Raw genomic sequence first — 24,990 nt, 5'->3', positions numbered from 1 at the left:
GCAGACGAAAGCAGCAAGCAGACCCCTCCTGCTCCAAGCTGCCTCCCATTTTCGAAGCCTGGGGAACCACAGGAGAACGAAAGCTGAGACACAGAATTTGAGAATTCTCTCCAGGCTCCAGAACACACACTTCTGTTTTTAAATTGAGGTGGCACTTATGATCGCCAGTGCCTAGTATGTCGTGTTCTAAAAAACATTTCTCAAATTTGAAATGTGAAAACCAAGTGCTAGGGAATGAGGTTTTTAAGGTAGAGTTTCAACCTACCCGTGCTTTAGGATGAGAGGCCATCCTAAAAGCAAGACTGACACCGAGGGAGCTGGAATCTATTTTGCTAGGGAATGTGAAGAGGCTACCTGAGAGGTCCAGATGACGGGGATGGCCGGTGATGGATGGTGGAGCAGCTACAAACTACAGGATAATCTTGGCAACAGCATCAGGCAACACAAGAAAAGCTATCACACACCCACACCTAAATGCATGATTACTTACTCCAAGTAAGTGCAATTCCTCAAGGTAGATTAACTTCAGAATCTGGGCAACGTGTACAGGCTCATTAGAAAGATTCAATATTCAATATCAAGTGATTGTTACACATTTGAAAGACTAGAATCATGAAAGGTGCCTTTTTCTTTCTAAGCAAATTTATACTAAGCAAAATAATAATAAATCAGTAAATGGAACACAGAAAAATCACAGGTCACGGCCACATTCATGCAAAATTTCATTACTGATGGTCACACGTGTCAGAAGGGAAAAAAAAAAAAGGCCAAGACTCAATACATCTCTTAATTTCTTCTAAAGTATTTGGATGGTTGTCTGTGAAAGGGCCTTAAACCCACCACCAGGCAATAGGACAGAAATGGTTCTAGGACTTACAATCTTCTTCTCACACTTGCTATTGAGTTCTACTGGCATGCGGCTGCCATCGCTTCCCGAGTGCACAGTGCAGCCAGGATTATGTGCCTGAAGTGGAGACATGCTCTGCAAAGGTTAAGACACACAGATGCATCACAAAGGAGACGGCCGTGGCCGAGACACACCTTAAGTACGTACGTGCACGTTAGAAAAGCAACGCAAACACTTGTATTACGTGTGAGTAGTGCAGCCAGCAGTTCTGCAGGCTTGAGTTCAGCTACTGATGAAAATCTCCCAAGACTACACAGATTCTATGCAAACAGTGTAACTGAATTTATCACATTAAAAAAAAAGTCTTTTCTATCTGTAAAACACCAAGGGAACATCTCTTTCTCATTTGAAATACTCTGAAAAAAAGCCATAAGCACAAGGAACATAAAAGCAATAACAACAAGCAGGAAATTCTACCATGACCCTGTGTGCTTGAGAAAGAGGTTATTTATTTCTGAACAGGATCCACGGGGTGATAACCCATACATGCCAACCTGCGGCATCTGACTGTGTTAATGCAAAGCGTTACTTGTGCAGAGGCACAGAGCGTCCACTCTATTGTACACAGTACAGACAAGTCAAGCATTTACCTCCTGGCTTAGAAGAGGCCTTGCTTCAAGTGCTATCCTTTTCTTATGCTCCTCTTTTACAGGCATTAGGGGCTTGAAAAACTTTGGTGGCTGAGGAGAGAATGCTTTGAAAGGGCTGACTGTTAAGGCATGAGGATTCTCTGATGTACAACCTGGGGAAGACAAAAGGCACGGGTTTACAGGCACAGAGCACTTTAACCAACCCACAGGGAGCGAGGCAGGGACGGAGCCAGGAGGAACATCTGGCGGAACAAAAGCATCAGTGTATGAATACAGCTGACCTTGAACATCATGGGTCTGAACTGCATGGGTCCACTCACACATGGATTTTTTTTCATTAAATGTAGTTGGCCCTCAATAGCCTCAGGGTTTTGCCTCCGAGGATTACGGAGGACTGACTATGGGACTTGTATGCAAGGGCTCCGGGAACCAGTGGCCCTCAGATACTGACTGATGGCTGTGTTTGGTTGAGCATTAAGACAGGTCGGCAAGAATGGAGATGGATCTACAAAGTTAAAAAGAATCATCGAAGGCCTGGACAGCAGCAAAGAAATCAGAAACCAAATTTTCTACCTTCTTGTCAAGATCCAGCTTGAGCATCACTTCACAGACCAATTTCAACTCACGCTGATTTTCTATTTCTCTGAAATCTCAGAGCCCGTATTATCTGTAAATGCATTTTGGCACTTTCTGATTTACTGGCTTATTTTCTACATATCTCATTTTCACAGCTGGATTTTAAGATCTTGGCATCTTTTGGTTTCTGTCCCTGCATAAGGCAAGGAGAGGCTCAATCTTAACTCAATGACCGAGTACTATATAAGTTCTCTCGCAAGCCACTGTTCCCTCAAGCCACCTTGCTCCATATGACTAAGGAAGGACAATTCCTTTTTTCTTGCTTTTACTCATTTTTTACTTTTTGGGGGTCTCTATTTCTCCTTCTATATTTTTCTCTTCAATTCACTGGTACAAAGGAAGATAGTAGGTAAAATATAAGGTGTAGGTAAGGTAACAGAGCTGATTGAAAAATTCTAAGAATGCTATTCCTTTCAGGGCACTAGGAAATTACATATTTAGGCAATAATGTTGTCACTGACCAAATTCATTTCTGGTATCATTTTTTAAAATTTCCTTAGGAGTCAGAGACATATTCTTGTAAAAACATACTTTGATTTGAGCAAAAAACCATGATGGAGGTGGATATGCTTTTGGTAAAGAACGAACTCTAACCATAATGTAATAATAAGATTTGTATGTGTCTCAAAACTGATTTCAAAATCAGGAAATGATATATGAAATGTGATTTGAAAATTACAAGTGCTACACAAAAAGCCTATTATTAATTGGATGATATAATGGATACAAAGAAAAGAAAATTAAATAAGTGAGCAGGATATGTTCTATGCAAGAAGACACTTTTGGATCATCTAGCAAACTAGAATTTCAGCTTTCTATCTTATTAAATGCCATCTAGAAAAGAATTTTCCCCCATGCCTTTCTTAAGAAATTATAAAGAGATAACACAGAAAAAAAAAATCTCACCACTACCTTCTTTACTCCTTCGAGGTGAATCCCTAGGCAAAGTTCCATAACACGATACATCCTGGTAACTTGGGCTGTAGTCAGACATGTCTAACTGGCTCTCTGGCCAACCCTACAAGGTAGAAACACGGGTTAAGTGTAATTATGTTCCTTTAAAATGAGAAAGGAAGCCTGATTGGAGTTTTTTCCTATTTCTTTTTACAGCAGTATGTGCTCTTTTTTTAAATTATAAAATAGATCTAACATGTAGAAAAATGCTGGACAATATGACCAGTGTTATCATAACCAAGGTTTTACCCAGAGCGAAGAAATGTTGGTAGTTTATTCTATTTGTTCAAGATTTAATAAAATCATTATAGATATAGTGAAATCCTCCTTTGGACCCCTACAAGACTCATTAAAGCTCCACTTTTATAAATTTGTTATGTACCTAAGATGACCAGATAATTTAAAGATCAACCTACAACACTTGAGAGTGAAACAGTTCCATTGATAATTTTTCCTAGGTAGCCTGGCATAAGCTTGGACTGCCCCAGGCAAATTAGGTGGTATGGTTACTCTATATATACTTGATATGTAAAACTTCCAAGCTGGCAAAGATATTGGTATACTAAAGGGGGAAACTTCCTTTCTATCATATACACTTAACTAACCTTATTTCAGCTTCTCAGGAAATGTCATCTCTAAGGACTAGATTTTAAAATGCTTAAAAAAATAAAAAATAAATTAAAAAAATAATAAAAATAAGATGCTTGAAGGCATAATCTGTTTTGATATTTTCTGAATCATCTATAGTCCCCAGAATAATAACTTACATATGAATAAGATAATGCTGTACAATATCCTTAATTTCAAGTTCCTAATTTTCCCCATTTGAAATAATTTTGATTTTGCTATGGTGGATGTAGTCATTTAGAGTTAGACCCACAAACACATATTTATTTGATTATGTATGCAATGATCCTGATACAGAACGTATCATACTAAGTAACAATGTAATACTCAGAGGGCATAGTAATTTCACATCAAGTACTTGAACTTGGGAATGGACATGTGGAGACAATGATTTGCATCAGGTTAAGGTGGGAAGTTCAGAGATTTTAAAAACACCAAGATAAACTAAATTTCCAAACTTAGATCCCACTAATAACCTGGCCATGCCCACAGGCACACACCTTATCATCATCGTCAAAGCCAGAAAGGTCTGGTCGACTGGAAGAGACCTGTAAGAGATGAATGGTTTCATCAGTGTGGTTTATACATTTAACATAACTAACTAGATAAAATATCACACATACAGTTGAAGGTTGTATGACCTTCTCCTTCCCCTCATTCTTTCTCCTAATATTTATTATTTCTTTATTTGGATTTATCATAATTGTGCTGTAATATTTATCATTACCTTTAAAAAAAGTATTCAGATTTTCTAACTTAAAATTTTTTATCCATAAATATTTCTCTATGACTCTCTAAAAGACAAGGAATTCCTAGTCCCTTTGTAAAACCATACTACTGCATCTTAAAAGATGAAGCAATTCCTAAATAGTATCAGCTGGAATCAAGATTGCCAGGAGAAATATCAATAACCTCAGATATGCAGATGACACCACCCTTATAGCAGAAAGTGAAGAACTAAAGAGCCTCTTGATGAAAGTGAAAGAGGAGAGTGAAAAAGTTGGCTTAAAGCTCAACATTCAGAAAACTAAGATCACAGCATCCGATCCATCAGTTCAGTTCAGTTCAGTTCAGTTCAGTTCAGTTGCTCAGTCATGTCCGACTCCTCGCGACCCCATGAATCGCAGCACGCCAGGCCTCCCTGTCCATCACCAACTCCTGGAATTTACTCAAACCCATGTCCATCGAGTCGGTGATGGCATCCAGCCATCTCATCCTCCGTCGTCCCCTTCTCCTCCTGCCCCCAATCCCTCCCAGCATCAGGGTCTTTTCCAAGACCCGAGAGTCCAAGGGACTCTTGGTCCTATCACTTCATGGCAAATAGATGGGGAAACAATGGAAACAGTGACAGGCTTTATTTTTTGGGGATCCAAAATCACTGCAGATGGTGATTTCAGCCATGAAATTAAAAGACACTTACTCCTTGGAAGGAAAGTTATGACTAATCTAGATAGTATATTAAAAAGCAGAGACATTACTTTGTCAACAAAGGTCCATCTAGTCAAGGCTATGGTTTTTCTAGTAGTCATGTATGGATGTGAGAGTTGGACTATAAAGAAAGCTGAGTGCCGAAGAATTGATGCTTTTGAACTGTGGTGTTGGAGAAGACTCTTGAGAGTCCCTGGACTGCAAAGAGATCCAACCAGTCCATCCTAAAGGAGATCAGTCCTGGGTGTTCACTGGAAGGACTGATGTTGAAGCTGAAACTCCAATACTTTGGCCACCTCATGTGAAGATCTGACTCACTGGAAAAGATCCTGATGCTGGGAAGGATTGAGGACAGGAGGAGAAGGGAATGACAGAGGAGGAAATGGTTGGATGGCATCACCGACTCAATAGACATGGGTTTGGGTAGACTCTGGCAGTTGGTGATGGACAGGGAGCCCTAGCATGCTGCGGTTCATGGGGTCGCAGAGTTGGACACGACTGAGCGACTGAACTGAACTGAAATAGTATCAGATATCCCAGTGGTTAAATGTCTGTAAACACTATCACAGCTAATTCTGAATCAGGATCAAAGCAGATCATCCATTGCAACTGGATGATATATGTCATAAGTCTTTTTTAATTTATGAGTTTCCCTTTTTTCCCCCCAACAATAGCTCTAGTACTTTCATTTTCTCTAACATCTAGCATTCTGCAGTACAAATGAAATAACAGGAAAATTAGGGCTAAAGATGGAGAAGGAAATGGCAACCCACTCCAGTACTCTTGCCTGGAGAAACCCAGGGACAGAGGAGTCAGGTGGGCTGCCATCTATGGGGTTACACTGAGTCAGACATGACTGAAGCGAGTTAGCAGCAGCAGCAGGGCTAAGAAACTCCCTCTTTAACTGCATCCCTCAAGTATTGGTATGTGTATCACTTTTTTTTTAATCATTCAGTTCTAAATACATCCTAATTTCCATTATGATCTCTTCTTTGATGCCTAAATTAATTAGAAACTGTGTCCGCCCCCCTCCCCCCCGCCAATTCACAACTTTATGCGTCTCATCAACTAAAAGAAATGAAATGTGGTCAGAAAAAGTGATCTGTATGAAAGTGATTATAGGGATTTGCTTTTCGGACTACTGTAAGACAAGTTTCATGAATGTTCACCAAGGGGACTTCCCTGGAGGTCCGGTGGTTAAGACTCCAAGCTGCCAATGCAAGGGCACGGGTTCAATCACTAGTCAGGAAACTAAGATCCTACGCGTCACGCAGAATCAAAAAATATTAAATAAATGTTCATCGTGTTTGTGACCATTATCTGGCAATTCTTGAGAATGGGAAAGCAAATCACAGTCTTCCTTGAAAGGATCTGTCTTTCGCTCTGTTGCTTCGAGAAAGAGGCTACTTTGAAGTGGTCCACGCACTCCTCTGTCCTTTCTTCCTATGACAGTGTTGCCCTCCACTAGACAGTGTCTGTCAATTGGGTCTCCTCGCCGAAATGGTTTGTTGAGGAAGCTCGTCAACCTAAACAGCAGGCACCATAGGAGGGTCTACACGGAGGTGCCTGGCGCCCTATCACACCAACAGTGAGATCCTTGGGGATCTAGAAGCGGGCACAGACTGGAGAGCAGGTCTCAGAAGCGCTGGCACAGGACCTCTGACCCCACCATCTTTAAACCAACATGCAATTCACATCCCAAGAAACTTCTTCCAAGGATATGCAACTCTATGTGGAGAAATTTGCAAGATTCCACTAAAAGCTTGGGGCTTCCCTGGTGGCTCAGATGGTAAAGAACCTGCTTGCAATGTGGGAAACCGAGGTTGGATCGCTGGGTTTGGGAAGATCCCCTGGAGAAGGGAATGGCAACTTGCTCCAGCATTCTTGTCTGGAGAATTCCCATGATAACTGAGCAACACACACACACACACACACACACACACACACACACACACACACACACACACACACACACACACACACACACAGCATTCTTGTCTGGAGAATTCCCATGATAACTGAGCAACACACACACACACACACACACACACACACACACACACACACACACACACACACACACACACACACACACACACACACACACACAGCATTCTTGTCTGGAGAATTCCCATGATAACTGAGCAACACACACACACACACACACACACACACACACACACACACACACACACACACACACACACACACACACAGCATTCTTGTCTGGAGAATTCCCATGATAACTGAGCAACACACACACACACACACACACACACACACACACACACACACACACACACACACACACACACACACACACACACACACAGCATTCTTGTCTGGAGAATTCCCATGATAACTGAGCAACACACACACACACACACACACACACACACACACACACACACACACACACACACACACACACACACACACAGCATTCTTGTCTGGAGAATTCCCATGATAACTGAGCAACACACACACACACACACACACACACACACACACACACACACACACACACACACACACACACACACACACACACACACACACACACACACACACACACACCCTCAGTCCTGTTACTTGTAATGGCTCTCTGGTGGGCATCTCTAGAACAGAGGCGCAGGCTTGGTACCTTGGGATGCCCACACCTGGGCCAAATGTAATTCCCCCCGCCGATAAACCCTGACCTGATTCCCCTGACTTGCCGCACCCCAAACCCTGAGATGAGCCACTCGGACGAGGCAGCCCCGCCGCGGGTGAGCTCACATTGTGGACGTTGGGCGTGCTGAGGCTTCGCCGCAGGTGCCGAGCTTTGGTGGAAAGCGCTTCTTTGACCGTGACTGCCTGCAAATTTGAAAATGACATTGATTTTTCTTCCTCTGATGACAAAAGGAATATATGTTTATTGTGAAAGATTTCAAAAGTATAGAAATAAACATCATTTCAAGCCTACGCTACCAGCCATCCCCACCCTGTATTTACAAAACTGGTTCTTATTGTTTTCACTAATTTTTTTTTGCTTAATTTATGAAAAATATTTTTTCATAAATAAAACCAGGAAGACTGATGAACTAAAGGTATTTTATGCTGCAGATTTACATATAGGTGGGTAGAGAAAATGGATAAAATATCACTAACGATATATGTCACTTGTGAAATTACAATCAACTTTTATGCTTCTGTGTTTCACTCTGCCACAGTTTGGGTGGGACTTCCACTAAAGGAAGATTTTTCTGACAGATGCCAATCTTGGTCCTCTTTTTGCTCAAAGCACACTTTTCATAACTTCTACTGCCTCTATCGAGTGACACCTCTTCTGGAGTTTCACGACCTAGTGGATTATTTTCACCTGGCAATATCTTGCCACAGAGGTTAAGCTTGGTCCAAAAACTAGGGAGAGAGAGATTATGCGGTTAAGGATGTGGACTTCAGAGTCAAGTGTTCTGGGTTTATATCTGACTTTGTACCAGTTCTTAGCTGGGTGCCCTTGGGCTGGGTGGCTAACTCCTGTCAGCCTCAATGTTCTCATTTACAAATGGAAATGATGACAATATTTACCTCGAAGGGTTTTTTTTTTTTTTAATTTTTTATGGTGGTTAAAGTCACATAATATAAAACATACTATTTTACCCATATTTAACTGTACAGTTCAGTGGCAAAAAGTACATTCACATTGTTGTCCAACTCCCACCATCATCCATCTTGAAGATGAAATAATGGGGCTTCCCTAGGAAGGGTTCAATAAAATGCACTCATCGGAATTTGTGTCACTCTTTTGTCAAAGTAACTATTTTGTCTAATGAGATGGCTACTCAAGTCTTCCTCCTCTCATGGGTTGAGAGAGGAAGTGTGTTGGTAAATAAGTTCATCTTTATCCATTTGGGGTGAAGGCTGGTGATATCTCAGATCGTACAGAATCTGCCTGCAATGCAGGAGACCAGGGTTCGATCCCTGGGGTCGGGAAGGTCCCCTGAAGGAAGGCATGGCAACCCACTCCAGTATTCTTGTCTGGAGAATCCCACGGACATAGGAGCCTGGTGGGCTACAGTCCATGGGGTCGCAAAGAGTCGGACATGACTGAGCATCTACCACTTTCAGTTTTCACTTGCTGGCGATCCCCCCCTCCAGTCCAGACCCTGCAGTCACTTGCCTGCCGGAGTCGTTCCAGGCTCAGAATGTTCTCCACCTGCAGCACGCCTCGAGTATACTTCTCGATGTACGTCTCCCCATCCGACGTGCCTTCGTTCTCACTCCTCGCAGCCATGAGAGCCAGCGTCTCCCGGTCCTCAATCTCCTCTGTTGCCTAAGGAGACAAGCAGGCACTCAGATTACTGTTATGTGAACAATATTTCTCTCAAAATTGTGGTGAGAAAATGGTTTAAAAGTTTTGAGACCTAACTCGTTCTCCAATACTCAGATTCTGACATTTCAAAAAAGTAATACATGCTTTTTACCTTTGGTATGTTGGATACTATCTCATAGGTTACACCACAGGAATAAAATATATTCTTCAGTGATATTCTCCTCTTCAAACTCTGGGTGAAACTCTGGTAGAAAAGGAAAGCTAAATTAAGCGATGTGGAAAATATAAGCTATTTAGTATTTTATAAATTATAAAAGAAACCAATGACTATGTTTTTGATACACACACACCACAGAGTAAAACAGAAGAACACTGAACGGAAAATTCTTTGTCCTTAATCCTGAAGGACAGTAATATCCAGCTATTAAATTTGGGGATTAGATGACAGAATCTGCAGTCTAGCCAGGGCTTTCTGTGGTTGCTTCTCTTTACTGCGTGCATGTTTAGTTGCTCAGTTGTGTCTGACTCTTTGTGACCCAATGGACTTTATTTAGCCTGCCAGGCTCTTCTGTCCATGGGATTCTCTAGGCAAGAATACTATAGTGGGTTGCCATTTTCTACTCCAGGGGATCTTGCCCACCCAGGGATGGAACCCAGGTCTTCTGTGTCTCTTGCACTGGCAGGCCAATTCTTTACCACTGAGCCACCTGGGAAGACCACATTATACATTAACATAATATACATCATCATGATATGTAATTAATATTGCCTGTCAAAAGTTTTACCGCTGTTTCAAAAAAAAACCTGAAAGTGATTTTTAAGCTGCACATTTTCTTCAAGGAAAAAAAACCTTTTACTCCAGGGGAAAAAGCACATTTGGAAAAGTTTCTCTCTTAGAAGAAATCTGGGATTCACTGCTTCTCTTTCCCATCCCATCTGCTATCTCTCTTCTTGATGCTGTCAGGGTTTAATCAGTCCATCCTGGCAGCATCAGAAATCAGCTCAGAGCATCCGCTCTGCTGATGGTACCTCTGAGATGAGATCTGGGGAGGCGTTAGGAGACGGACTTACATGCAGCCTGCCTTTGTCCTGGTTTTGTCATTAACCTGGTTGAGCCAGGCATTCAACCTTTTTAAAACAGAGAAATGTCATAACTTCACTGCCTCCTAGGATTATGGGTCTCAAATTGGTCAAGGTGGAAGATTTCTTTGCTAAATGACATTTAGCTCTGCTATCCTCAGACCCTGTCATCTTAGATAAATGAGAATCAGATTATAACCTGGTAGCGATTTGCACAGCCACTGAATTAACACCCCCAAACACCACTTTGTGAAAGCAAGGAGCAAGAAACTCAGTGCTCCTATATAAAGGTGGTGAGGGTGGTAAAGTGAAGTGAAAGTCGCTCAGTCGTGTCTGACTCTTTGTGACCCCGTGGACTATACGTCCATGGAATTCTTCAGGTCAGAATACTGGAGTGGGTAGCCTTTCCCTTCTCCAGGGGATCTTCCCAACCCAGGGATCGAACCCAGGTTTCCCCGCATTGCAGGCGGCTTCTTTACCAGCTGAGCCACCAGGGAATCCTAAGAATACTGGAGAGGGTAGCCTATCCCTTCTCCAGGGGATTTTCCCAACCCAGGAATCGAACCGGGGCCCCCTGCACTGCAGGCGGATTCTTTACCAGCTGAGCTACCAGGGAGCTATCAGTAAAGAATCTGCCTTCAATACAGGAGACGTAAGAGATGCTGCTCCATGCCCAGGTCGGGAAGATCCCCTGGAAGAGGAAATGGCAACCCCCTCCAGTAATTCTCGCCTGGAAAATCCCATGGGCGAAGGAGCCTGGCGGGCTACAGTCCATGGGCTCGCAAAGAGTCGGACACGACTGAGTGACTAAACAACAACAACATGCAACGGCATAATCGGGCCCCATTACTACCTGTTTGTTGTAAATGTTGGCTGCAATCCGCTTTCGTAAGACCAGCTCCATAGCTGCCGGGTGGCTGAGCTGGACTGTGGTCTTCACTATCAGGTAGATCCTCTCATTCTGTGGGGTGACCCTGTTCAAGTGAACGGAATCATGCACCGAGGAGTCCCAGGAGGCTGTGGCTGAAACCTAGGGACCCAGGAAGGAGGGGGACATGGAAATAAGACAGCTCAGCTGTAGCAGTTTTACATCATGAGCTAGAAAACCACATGCAACTCTACTGAATCACAGATGGGTTTCCCTCACCTTTTGGATAACACATCTATTCTGTTTTTTAAAGTTTCTAGTCCACTTCGCCAAAAGCCCAGACCACAGCAGCTTAATGGGCAGACAGGCCCACAGGCATGTGCATTAACCTGAAGCCCTTTTAAGAGACTCTTAAAGGCCCATTACCTCCTCGTCACTGTGCTTTATGATGGGCAGGTAGAAAAACTGGCTGCCGTGCTCCTTGGGGAGGATGGAGTTCACGCCTGATGCATGGGGGCCCACGAGCTGCTCATTGGCACTGAGGTCATCCGCTGGCGAAGTCCAGGGCACAGATACAAAAGTGGGGGAAACATCAGATTTTTTTTTAAGCAAGCACCCCAAAATTTTAAATATGCTTTTTACAGATGAAGTTTATAGGTAATGCAATTTATTTATCTTTTTCATCCCTTATTCTGCAGTTAAAACAGTGATTCCAGTGTCCACAACAGCTTCTATCCTTTACAGAAACAACTCTGGGAGCCAAAAAGATGTGTTTGCAACTCTCCTATAAAATGGACTGAATATATTCCATATGTACTCCCGGGAGCAAACATTTTCACTACATAAACACACCTTAGAATTGTGCTGCCTTCTGATGCCAATTCCTCTTATAATCTAGTGTTCAGTTTATGGTCCTACTTATATAACTTACACTAAATTAGAGATTTGATTGGTTAAATTACCAACTTAGAAACAAAGTTCTGTTCTTTTGGGAGAAATTTGAAGACCATCCTCTCCAATGCCCTACCCAATATAGGATTCACTCTTTACAGATCTCTGGATATAGTTATTCAGCCTTTACTTGTATAATGGGGAACCTCCAATAATGGGGAACTCACTGCTTCATGAAGTAACAGTCTATTTCTAAGCTTTTAAAAAAATTGCCCATATGAAGAGACAACGTCAACCTCCCATGTCTTCATCTATTCCTGGTCTTTTTTAGGCTGTGCTTTGAGAATCCCAAGGGGCCTGCAGAAGGGCCTGCCCATCCCTAAACTCAGCAGCTCTCCTCTCATATTCCACACGTGGGGTTCCATTTACAAGTTCATATTGAAAATAGATTTTGCTGCTAAAACACATTGAAGACATTTGTCCGAGGTTCACCCAGGTTCAATCTAGTTGCTACAATAACAGATAACCCTTCACGTAGGGTTACAAGTCATCATGGTCTAGAAACACCACCACTGGCGATGGGGAGCAAAGGGCACCAGTCAGAAATGCAGATTCCTGGGCACCCGCAACACAGAAGGATTCGGAACTCTGAGGGTGATGAGCTTCTCGTGTAATTTCCATGTCTGTTACTGTTTCTGAGCAATGACTGAACTACAGCTTTTGTATGCAGTTCTCAATCTCTCAAGTGCTTTTTTTTGAAGAATAAATGTCTACATCTGTCTTTTAGTGATCCTATATATCAGGTTTTATACATTTGGTTGTTACCTAGATAAGGCATGTGAGTGATCAGACAAGTCATTTAAGGGCTAAAATGCTGTGAGTTTGACTAGATTGCAAACCTCATTCAGGGTGACAAGCCTTGGAACAACAGGTGTCTACTTACCGTTCAAATCAAGGAAGAGAACCGGTATGTGGGTTTCCATTCCAGGTGGTGGAATCCTAAATTTAATAACAATATTTCATTATAACAAAATACGTGTTTTGCCCCTTGTTAAATAACTAAACACCACAGAGGCAGGGAAGCAGAGGAGAACCATTGTGGAGATAGATACAGCTCTTACAAATGAAACATTCTCACAATTCTTATCATCCTTATTTAACACAAATCATGGGATTTGTGTGATTTCTAGAAAGAACTACCAGTTACATGAATTACATGTAACTAATTGAAACAAAGATTATTTGAAGTCTTTCTGAGAATAATTCTAGTGATGGGAAGAAGAGAAGTAACTATTTTAGAGGTGGTACAGAAAGCTGGATTGATTTGCCTAGCTTCTTTTGAGCATCAGGAGTGACTGAAAATCAACTGATGGATCACTGTTGATGTAGTGCTTAAGTGTTGACTCTATGCTGGTAACCAAACTAAACAGGCATGAAGGCAAATAAGAAGACATTTCTGCCCTTTACAAGTATGCTGCAGAAGCACCCTTCTTTTAAGTCAAGATATAAGAATTTCTTGACTGCAGCTGTGGAATTACAAGACGCTTGCTTCTTGGAGGAAAAGCTAAGACAAACCTAGACAGTGTATTAAAAAACAGAGACATTACTTTGTTGACAAAGGTTCATCTAGTCAAGGCTATGGTTGTTCCAGTAATCATGTACGGATATGAGAGCTGGACCATAAAGAAGGCTGAACGCCGAAGAATTGATGCTTTTGAACTGTGGTGTTGGAGAAGACTCTTGAGAGTCCCTTGGACAGCAAGGAGATCCAACCAGTCTAACCTAAAGGAAATCAGTCCTGAATATTTATTGGAAGGACCGATGCTGAAGCTCCAATACTTTTGCCACCTAATGTGAAGAACTGACCCACTGGAAAAGACCCTGTTGCTGGGAAAGACTGAAGGAGGAGGAGAAGGGGATGACAGAGGACGAGATGACTGGATAGCATCACTGACTCAATGGACATGAGTTTGAGCAAGCTCTGGGAGATGGTGAAGAATGGGAAGCCTGGCGTGCTGCAGTCCATGGGGTCGCAAAGAGTCAGACACGACTGAGTGACTGAACAACACCGAGAATTTCTGGAGATCGGGAAGTCATGTCCGAGGTGCTCGTTCCGGAGAACTGAGGAGCATGGTATCTGATTGCTGGCCAGCGATAAATGATCTCTAGCTTCCTGTGAGAGGATGGTGGTTGCAGCGGGCAAGGACAAGAAGGACAGGGGCATCGGGGCTGGACGGCCCTTCCCTGAGCAGCTTGTAGTACTTAACATTTTCTGTGACAATCCCGGCAGGTAACTCGCCTGACCTGCCCCAGGCCACCACAGAAGGAAAGGGGACTCACCAGTCAGCAGGCGCCCCGGGGATCCCGCTGCCCGGCGCAGGCACCAGCACGGCGTTCCTCTCCTCCGTCAGCCCCACCCACTGCTCCACCAGCCGGGCTTCCCGCTCCACGTCATCCTCCGTCTTCTCTGCGGGCAAAACGGGGGCATGAGCACCACGGGGGAGGAGGGATGATGTCTAAATTTAAATCGGCTTGCACCGGGTGATATCCACGAGTGGCTTAACCATCCGTGATGCTCTCCCCCCCCCGCCAAAAAAAAGGATTTGAGGCTCTGGAGTCTATGCCTGAGCAGCTCATGGAGGCTAGAACACTGGCCTAGCAGAGCCAAAGCCAGGAAGAGTAGAAAAACCAGTGGAACAGGAATGAGAAGACTCGGGTCATTTCAAGAGCTCTGTCATTTGGGAAAGTTAATCCACAGATGGGTCTTCATTTCCTACTTTGTCAAATAGGGATCCTACAAGTCATGTTAACTTCATGCACTGGTCAGAAGGATCCAGCGCAATAATGGACAGGGCACTGCTTTATGAAACCACACATCATTTTGCAGAGGATTAAACATGGTCTCCTGCACTCTGCAAAATGAACTTACTCTCCTTCATACTTGGAATGCGAGGGATATTATTTGATCTATTTTGCAATCCTCTTAGCCTAATTTAACTCTGGAGTGAGTTTTTTGTTGTTGTTGTTTGTTTGTTTGTTTTAAAGATATGTTGAAGTTCTAACTCACAGAACTTTATTATTTTTTGAAAGAATTAATTAATTTATTTATATTTGGCTGTGATGCATCTTCATTGCTGTGCTCGGGCTTTCTCTAGTTGCAGGGAGCAGGGGCTACCCTAGTTGCAGAGCGCAGGCTTCTCAGGCAGTGGCTTGTCTTGTTGTGGAGCATGGGTTCTGGGGTGCACGGGTTGCAGGACTTGCAGCTCCCGGGCTCTAGGTCTCAGGCTCAGTAGTTGTTGCACACGGGCTTAGCTGCTCCACAGTATGTGGGATCTTCCCGGGCCAGGGACTGAACTGGCGTCCCCTGCATTGGTAGGCAGACTCTCAACCACTGGATCACCAGGGATATCCAAAGTGGGCTTTCATTAGCAGGCTGAGCACATATAAAAACTGACACCAAGATGTTTTCCTGAGAGAGGACTCCCGCTGACTTCTATGTGAAGTGGACTCACATTCAGGACATGTCCTGCGGTGAAGAATCAACCACAGTGAATAAAGCACACAATCTGGATGAGAAACTGGCGTTTTAAGAGCATATTTCTGCTCTAGAATCCAAATGGCTGTTGCCACTGGAAGCAAATGGAATCCTCAAAGTTGGGCAGTGATAAGCAGAGCCGTAGGCTGACTTCTGGTCACCCTCAACAAGCTGGGCACATGGTTACCGGCCAGTGGAAGTCGGGGCCCACCTGCCACGTGTTGTGGGTTCAGAAGTGACCCTTCTGCTGTTGTCAGTCCCAGGATCTGAGCCTGGAATACCTCATGTGGACATGTTGATATTGACGACATTTGCATTCATCAAAAACAAAAATTGAATTTAATATTTAATGTCACAGTCAACCCAAGTAATGAAACTTACTACTTTCAAATTCAAGGCCTGTTTAAACCAACCTTGCACAACGACAATTCACTAATATCTATAATTGTGACAGGGTTAAAAATCTGAGATACTGTTGTGCAGCTAAGAGAGGAAAACAGCCTAGCCCCACCGTAGAGTGAAAAAGCAACTCCTGGCTGAGAGTTTCATCTCATGTACCTTTTTTGTTGCTGACTTTTTTAATCTGTTCATCTAGGTATTCTCGCCGTTTAATGAGGGCATCCGACCACCTCTCTCTCACGCAGTTTAAGTCTTCTTCCTGGCATCAGGAAGGGAAAACATTTTCCTGTAAAGTGCACAGACAACTCTTTCTCTTTTTTTAACAAAAGACGTTTCAATTGATTAGGAAACTTTTCATTAGAAAAGGCCATTAAACGTTGCCGTGTGATTAATATGCAAGAAAGCACAGAAGCCTTAGGAACCCTGCATGCTGATTGAAGATCCTGATTTTCAGAAAATCAGAGCCCCTGGACTTCTGAAAGGATAATTACACTTAAAAGCAGGAGAAGCTCCAACTACACCAGCTGTTACACAATATGTGTGTCTGTGTATTTAAGTTGTAGCTGTTCATTTGAAGAGGTTTGTGATTCTAAGAGGAAGGGCACCAGAAACAGACCCCAATTCCAAAACAGCAAATGGAATGGAGAATCACATTTTCATCATTCATAGCTCAATGGCCGGGTAACATGTATTTTCTGAAAGGCAGAGAATAGATCAGCAGAGAACCTCTCGCACTTGCTGCAAAGATCTTACCTCTAACCGCTACCTTGAGGCTAACCAAAAATGCCCCATGCAAAAAGCCAACATGCAGTCAGCCATGCTGAGAAATCCTGGAAGCGGATGCTGGACCTGACTCTGAACCACGGGGCAGGAATTGCACAGCCAGCCACAGGACGTTAGCTAATGGCATTGCTGAGATTCAAGGGGACACTGGTATTTACCCTAAGGTTTGTTTTTACTTGTTTGTTTTCTTTCTCAGTAAAATTACGAGGCAGGAAAGACACCTACCAACCCTATTCAGAAGGCTTTGACGGCCTAATTCCGGTCTAACCCATAAAATGGTCCATTAAGAGCAGACACCTGAGGACTTCTGAGGTGTCCCCTATGATGGACCTGCACTTTACTTAGAGGAAGGCACACCAGAAAACATGCTCTTGACATTTATGTAGAGAATCAGTGCAGAGACGGGGAACCAACCCAGAAAACTTCATCTTGGTTTGTCAGCTTGCCCATTACTGTAACTCCACATCCCATTGACGGCAGGCTGGTCAGCACTAAGTAAGATTTCACCTGTGTACTTTTTCCTCTAGATTTCCAGAAAGATTTAAGGCTGAGAGTTAAATTCTCCAGGTTATGAATAACTAAGGTTGCCCTTACAGAATGAAGAAAACTGGCTAAACAAAACTATGCGCTTAAAATGTCTCCAGTTTTCCTATCCGGCAAAAATCTTTAAAAATCAAATGGCGTGTTAGAACAATACAACTTGCTCGGGTGTAAGGTGCTAACTGCAGGTTCACATAGGAAACACAGGTCTGTTTAAAGATTGTGGATGGATAACTACAATTCTTAAGATCACCAATTTAATACGGCAATAGTGGTCTTGCTTAGATAAGGCTTTACAAGCTGGCAGTTCGAGATGGCATAGCAAAAAATGAAGTATCTGTGTATACATTTTAAACTGACGGGAAAGTCTGTAGCCACAGGACTGTGTCCCTGATTATGCTGAAAGCAAATCAAAAGCGAGTGAAAACGGCATCTTCTTGGTCTGTGGTCCTTCCTCCTCCCTGCCCTCGGCTTTGCGGATGTGGGCAATTAGCAGCAGCTGTGCCCCATGCCACAGGATTGATAGCAGCAGTGATACCTGATAACTATCCATATCATCACCATCCTCATCATCTCTCTGGTAGGAAAAAAATAAACACAAAGGACATGCATTTTGGTTCTCAAACAGCACACAAGGAAAACAGGTCTTTAAGCTTAACACTCACATTACAAAGGACAGCACACACAAACAGCATTGGCATGATAAAACATTGAACTGAATCTCAAAAACTGGACTTAATTCCCTTGCCTATAGTTAACTTAAGAGAATTTAAGATTTTATTTTTTTTTCTTTCACCGAGAAAGCGGTCATTTAAAAATAGGAACTGTATCAGATTCTCTTAGGGGAGAGGAGCCAACCCCACTGGGTCAAGACTTACCCCACTGTTATGCAAAGTTGCTATTAGTTTCTGGGTGAGCTGTCAACTGAGATTTAGAGCCCGCAAAGCTAGAAAGGACTTTGGGGAGTTTCTTGCTCAGTCTCTTGGTTTTAGCCACGAGGCAGCTGAGGCCTGAAGGATAAAATGATTGAACCCAAGGCTCACACAGATAGTGGCAGGGTCAGGACTGAGGCCAGGTCTGTGCCCTTGACCTGGCACTACACCTCAGCCACTGTGACATGATCCCAGCGGAAAACCACTGGGAAGCTAAGACTCCACGTCCAGTCAGTGCTCTGCATCCACAAGTCCATCTGCAGATTCAACCAACTGCAGAAGCTTCCTGATACAGAGGGCGGGGTATGCTGGGCCATTTTATGTAAGAGACTTGAGCATTCTCAGATTTTAGTATCCAAAGCGGGGTTCTGGAATCAATTGCCACTGGATACCAAGGGAAGACTGCAGAGGTTCTGTATACTAAACCACTGCAGTAAGAGTTTATGACTATGTGGGGCTTCCCTGGTGGCTCAGATGGTAAAGACTCTGCCTGCAATGCAGGAGGCCCAGGTTGGATCCCGGGTGGGGAAGATCCCCTGGAGAAGGGAAAGGCTACTCAGTCCAGTATTCTGGTCTGGAGAATTCTATGAACTGTATGGTCCATAGGGTTGCAAAGAGTCGGACACAACTGAGCCAACTTTCACTTTTACAGTGTTCCTCAAATGGGAATAATCAATTAGCTAATGACTCATGTCTGTAGTCATGGTTCAGGACACACAGATTCAAGGTTTCATCTAAGACCAGAGATTCATTAAGCCACAAAATTTTATGGCAGAAAGGAACCTCACAGAATTATCATATCTACTTCATAGTCTTGGAGGAAAGGAAAAGGGAACTCAAAATCTTTTTTTTTTTTTTTAAAGTATTTATCTATTTGGTTGCATTGGGTCTTAGTTGCAGCATGTGGGATCTTAGTTGCATCATATGGGATCTTCTGTTGCAGCATGAAGGCATGTGGGATCTTGGTTCCCCGAGCAAGGACCAAAACCCATGTCCCCTGCATTTTAAGGCAGATTCTTAACCAGTCAACCACCAGGGACATCCCAGAACTCAAAGTTTAAATGACTCGGTTAAATCAAACAAAACTAAGTATCCTCACTCCAAGTCTGAGCTCTTTCTACCAGGCCCTGTAGCTGCCCTCAAAGTTGATGGCCAAGCGAAGGACAGCCTATTAATAACATCTACTCCACACACAAGGAAAAGTCTGGTGGAGAAGCATCCCCGGAGTCAATAGACTCCAGCCTCACAGCTCCATTTACACTCTTCCCAGGCTTTGAGTCTGAGGCAGTTTTGGCCTGGGGTGAGTCTCCCAAAGTTGTGCCTTCCTTTTGGCCCAACAGTCCAACCCAATGTCCTTTTTAGCTTTCAGGAAAGTCCTCGCTGCCATGAAGCCAAAAGGAAACTGCGTTGGAAGATGAATCATTCTCAGGATAGTCTGGGCTTTTGCCCAGACTCTACAGAGAAACCTTTTCTCCCCATCATGACATGGAGCATGTTGCCTTCACGTGTGGCAGTGAGGGAGCCAGGATTCAATGATCTGATTCTTCCAAGTCTCTAATTAATATAGTTGCTGTTGTTTAGTTGCTAAGTCGTGTTTGACTTTGCGACCCCATGGACTGCATAGCCTGCCGGGCTCCTCTGTCCATGGAAATCTCTAGGCAAGAATACTGGAGTGGGTTGCCATTTCCTTCTCCAGGGGATCTTCCCCAACCAGGGATGGAACCCAGGTCTTCTGCATTGGCTGCTGCTGTTGCTGAGTCACTTCAGTCGTGTCTGACTCTGTGTGACCCCATAGATGGCAGCCCACCAGGCTCCCCCGTCCCTGGGATTCTCCAGGCAAGAATACTGGAGTGGGTTGCCACTTCCTTCTCCAATGAAAGTGAAAAGTGAAAGTGAAGTCGCTCAGTTGTGCCCGACTCGTAGCGACCCCATGAACTGCAGCCCACCAGGCTCCTCTGTTCATGGGATTTTCCAGGCAAGAGTACTGGAGTGGGGTGCCAATGCCTTCTCCATCTGCATCGGCAGGTGGTTCTTTACCACTGAGCCATTGGGAAAGCTCGTCTCTAGTTATATGTTATGGCAAACCAGGGACTCGGTGAAGCATGTGAGTTATTTCAGGCCCCTGGGGACAAGTCCCTGATCTCAAAGTTTATTGTGATTGGTAAATGTGATGAATTCTTAGGTGGTCCCACCTTTTAAGTTTTAAACAAATGAAAACAGAAGATTTAGCAAAAGGAGATTTAATGAACATAAATGATCATGAGGACCACTTTCAATTTAAAAAAAGGAAAGCTTTCAGAGAGCTGGTTAATTATGGCTGCGTCTGGGGGCAATTTTATTTTAATAAAAGTGGAATCAGGCCAAAGCCAGCAAAGTCACACACCCAACATAATTTGCGCCTGATGTAAAATAAAACCTGCCTAAAGTAAATGAGCACAATAGCATCAATGTGTGTTTATAAATAAAATTATTACTACGCAGCACTAAGCCAATATGGTATTTTAAACATAGTAAAAACGGCAACGAATGGACATAGGAATGGGGTGGGGGTGGGGCAGATACACAGTTAAGGCAAAGAGTTTAGTTATATTCCTAAAGGGGCCTGCCTTAGTTCTGTATTAACCAATCTTTGTTAAACACGATTTCAAACCTGCTGGTCTCACCTGGTAGCTGTCCAGCCCTCTCTGGAGCTTGGTGGACCTGGCAGTGATGCAGCCGATGGAGATGGACAAGACGGCTTCGACCATGAGCGGCAGTGTGCCGGAGTGCTGGACAGGCTTCACTGTGACTTGGACTCTCCGGGAATGACCCTGCAGAGGTGGGGGTGTGATGCGGAAGTGGGTGCCAGGAATGGGAACCGGGAGGGACAGGTGAAGAGGATAAAGGAGAGGGGGAAGAATTAGGGAACAGAGAGGCAAGAACTAGAGAGTCCCAGAAAATGCTTGTGACGGAGAAAGCATGAAGCAAGCCGAGGCAAACCGAGTACCTGTCTGAGCTGAAAGACGCCGCCTGTGTTGACGTCCTTGGCCTGGTGAAGCTCCACGGCGGCGTACTCGCCCAGCTCGTTCAGCTCCAGGATGGAGATCCACATCTCTATTCTGCGAGTAACTTCGTTCCACCTGCAGAAACACGTCCCAGCAAACAACCAGGTCATTATTCTTTTAACAGTTATTTATTCTTATTTATTTGACTTTGTCGGGTCTTAGTTGCAGCATGCGTGTGTGCTCAATCTCGTCCAACTCTTTGCGACCCCATGGATTGTATAGCTTGCCAGGCTCCTCTGTCCATGGGATGATCCTGGCAAGAACACTGGAATAGGTTGCCATTTCCTCTTCCAGGGGATCTTCCTGACCCAGGGATCGAACCTGCATCTCCTGCAGTGGCAGGTGAATTCTTTACCATGGCACCACCTGGGAAGCGCCTTAGTTGCAACACCTGGGCTCAGTAGTTCCACTGTCTCTACTTGTGGCTCATGGGCTTAGTTGCCTCTCAACAAGTAGGAGTGTAACTTCCCCGACTACGGATTGATCCACGTCCTCTGCACTGGAAGATGGATTCTTAACCACTGGAGCCCCAGGAAAGTCCCATCCATGTCATTATTAATCAAACACATTATTAGCAATAGGAAGAAGCCCCAAGTCACTGAGCATTTATTATGCATAAGGCACTGTGCTATGTGTATCACACAAATTATTTTCTTATTTAATAAACTCTCAAAACAACCTCCTATGGTATAGGTTCCTTTTATTTATTTTATTAAGTGAATAAAATTTATTGAGTGAATAAAATAGACAGCTCACATATTCAGAGAACTGTTTAGCTCTCAAGCGTAGAGCTGGATGAGTCGTGACAAATGCACCTATCTGTGCCCCTTGTCTGGCCATGACCACAGCAGGTTTGCTCAGGCCCCTTTCCCCTCAATTCCCACACCATCCACAGTAGCTGCATAACCTCAGATTAGTTTTCTCTGTTCAAGAACTTCATATAAATGGAATCATGTAGTATTGTGCTCTTCTAGCTCTGGCTTCTCTGATTCAGAATAAAGTTTGTGAGATTTGTCCAAATGGGTAAGAGTGGGACAGAGTCCTTTCCCTTTTTATTGTTGAGTAATAGTATGTTGTGTGACTAATAACACAGTTTATTTCTCACACTGAAGGACATCTGGGTTGTTTATAGTTTGGGGGACATTATGAATAGAACTGCCATAAACATTTATGTACCAGGCTGCTTATGGACTTGCATTTTCAATTTTCTTGGGCAAATACCTAGAAGGATGATTGCTGGGTCATGGGAGAAGCAAATGATCAGCTTAAGAAGAATATACCCTCCTGTTTTCTTCTATAAGCTATGGAGTTTTATCTTTTACATTTAAAGTCATGCTCCATCTCAAATTAAGTTTTGTGGAATCAGGTGAATTAAGATCAAGGTTGTTTTCTTCCAAATAGATACCCAGATGTCTCAGTCTCATTGAAAAGATGTTCCTTTCCCCATTGAATTTTTCCAAAACCTGGTGGTTTCTTTCATCATTCCCATTTCACAAAGGAGGAAACAGGCTCAGAGAGTCCTAATTCTCAACCGCTGTCCAAGTGTGAGCCTAGACCCCGCGTCTGAAGCCCTCAGCCAAGCACACACCTGTCGTGCAGCGTCCTCGTCTTAGCGTGGAGGGAATCGACCTCCCAGATGGAGCTGCCGTTCCCGCTACACCGGTGGCCCCACACTTCGATAGCCAGCGCTCCATCTGAGATGAACTCCAGGAATTCCTCCGTTACGTTCACCACGTAGTCCTGGGATAAGCAGGGGGAAGGGAACAGGACAGGAATTATGCAGACAGGAATCTGTGAAATGTCCTTGTTACCTTTCAACTGTGCAGGTTCACTTCAGAGTAGGTTAGCCTGATCCCAACTTTAAACCCATTGCTGCTGTTGGACAGAAAACGGCAAAGAAACCAGCATTATTAGCTGGGAAGGGATACTCCGAGATAACTGCATTGAGTTCCTTTCTTTAACACAAGAGGACACTGAGGAAAGCAGCCGCCCCGCGTCACACCGCTTGCTGTTGCAGAGCTGAACCTGTCCTCCCTTCCTTCTGGTGCGGTCTCTTCTCCCCACACCACTCCGACGTTCAGCTGGAACAGACCAATCAGCACAGCAAAAAAAAAAAAAGAAAAAGAGGAATTTATGATTGTCCCTTGCTATGGCTTAGGAGACTAAAAACAGAATTAAATCTTATATGATTATCTCCACCCATCTGCACTCCTGCTCTTAAACTCTCCCAGTCCAACTTTGCAAAAAATGTGTACTTATTTATTCATGTCAGTGCTTGGGCTTCTCACTGTGGTGGCTTTTCTTGTTGTAGAGCACAGGTTCCAGGGTGCACGAGCTTCGTAGTTGCAGCTCCCACAGTCTGGAGCACAGGCTTGGTAGTTGTGGTACACCGGCTTAGTTGCTCCTTGGCATGTGGGATCTTCCCAGAACACGGATTGAACCCATATCTCCTGCACCGGCAGGCGGATTCTTTACCACTGAGCCACCAGGAAGGCCCTCTCACTCCAACTTTTCGCAGATGAGTGAAGAAATAGACGCTGAATGGATGGAGCAGCAAAGCAAATCACCCAGAACAAAGCAGCATGCAAGGAACCACTTTCATTTCCTTCCCATTAGCAGGAAAGAGAAGGAAATGGAAAGGCTGTGCTGTGCCGTATTGGTTTAAATGTTATACTACCTAACTTATTATTTTATTTGGAGATCAGTACAGCTCAGTCACTCAGTCGTGTCTGACTCTTTGCGACCTCATGGACTGCAGCACGCCAGACTTCCCTGTCCACCAACTCCCACAGCTTGCTCAAACTCATGTCTGTCAAACTGGTGATGTCATCCAACCATCTCATCCTCTGTTGTCTCCTTCTCCTCCTGCCTTCAATCTTTCCCAGCAACAAGGTCTTGTTTAATGAGTCAGATCTTCACATCAGGAGGTCAAAGTATTGGAGCTTCAACGTCAGCATCAGTCCTCCCAATGAATATTCGGGGTTGATTTCCTTTAGAACTGACTGGTTGGATCTCCTTGCAGTCCAAGGGACTCTCAAGAGTCTTCTCCAGTACCACAGTTCAAAAGTATCAATTTTTTGGCACTCAGCTTTCTTTATGGCCCAACTCTCACATCCATACATGACTACTGGAAAAACCATAGCTTTACTAGATAGACCTTTGTCGACAAAGTAATGTCTCTGTTTTTTAACATACTGTCTAGGTTGGTCATAGTTTTTCTTCCAAGGAGCAAGTGTCTTTTAATTTCATGGCTGCAGTCACCACCTGCAGTGATTTCGGAGCCCAAGAAAATAAAGTCTCTCACTGTTTCCATTGTTTCCCCATCTATCTGCCATGAAGTGATGGGACCAGATGCCATGATTTTCGTTTTTTGAATGGTGAGTTTTAAGCCAGCTTTTTCACTTTCATCAAGAGGTTCTTCAGTTCCTCTTTGCTTTCTGCCACAACAGTGGTGTCATTTG

At 43.8% G+C, this 24,990-nt stretch overlaps 1 protein-coding gene across 13 annotated transcripts in view; it reads right to left on the bottom strand.

Annotated features, from left to right (window-relative positions):
- Nucleotides 1–24,990, bottom strand: part of KIF13A (kinesin family member 13A) — a 198,496-nt gene that overhangs the window by 10,262 nt on the left and 163,244 nt on the right. For 4 of the 13 annotated variants that reach the window (XM_065913151.1, XM_065913147.1, XM_065913154.1 and 1 more), the window contains 16 exons: nt 23,118–23,269; nt 21,472–21,604; nt 21,149–21,295; nt 18,092–18,130; nt 16,390–16,489; nt 14,637–14,763; nt 13,240–13,295; nt 11,832–11,956; nt 11,391–11,567; nt 9,609–9,701; nt 9,301–9,457; nt 7,921–7,994; nt 4,215–4,262; nt 3,040–3,151; nt 1,498–1,649; nt 878–982 (listed from right to left, as the gene is read on the bottom strand). In XM_065913151.1, coding sequence (XP_065769223.1) covers nt 878–982; nt 1,498–1,649; nt 3,040–3,151; nt 4,215–4,262; nt 7,921–7,994; nt 9,301–9,457; nt 9,609–9,701; nt 11,391–11,567; nt 11,832–11,956; nt 13,240–13,295; nt 14,637–14,763; nt 16,390–16,489; nt 18,092–18,130; nt 21,149–21,295; nt 21,472–21,604; nt 23,118–23,269 — 1,797 coding nt within the window. Of the gene's footprint in view, nt 1–490; nt 533–877; nt 983–1,497; nt 1,650–3,039; nt 3,152–4,214; nt 4,263–7,920; nt 7,995–9,300; nt 9,458–9,608; nt 9,702–11,390; nt 11,568–11,831; nt 11,957–13,239; nt 13,296–14,636; nt 14,764–16,389; nt 16,490–18,091; nt 18,131–21,148; nt 21,296–21,471; nt 21,605–23,117; nt 23,270–24,990 lie in introns of all 13 variants that reach the window. The other 9 variants (XM_065913150.1, XM_065913159.1, XM_065913148.1 and 6 more) reach the window with 7 other exon arrangements.

Source organism: Muntiacus reevesi, chromosome 20 (assembly GCF_963930625.1).
Source record: "Muntiacus reevesi chromosome 20, mMunRee1.1, whole genome shotgun sequence".
Classification (NCBI taxonomy): Eukaryota; Metazoa; Chordata; class Mammalia; order Artiodactyla; family Cervidae; genus Muntiacus; species Muntiacus reevesi.
The sequence above is the reverse complement of the archived record's forward strand: the minus strand, read 5'-3'. Positions and strand labels throughout refer to the sequence as shown.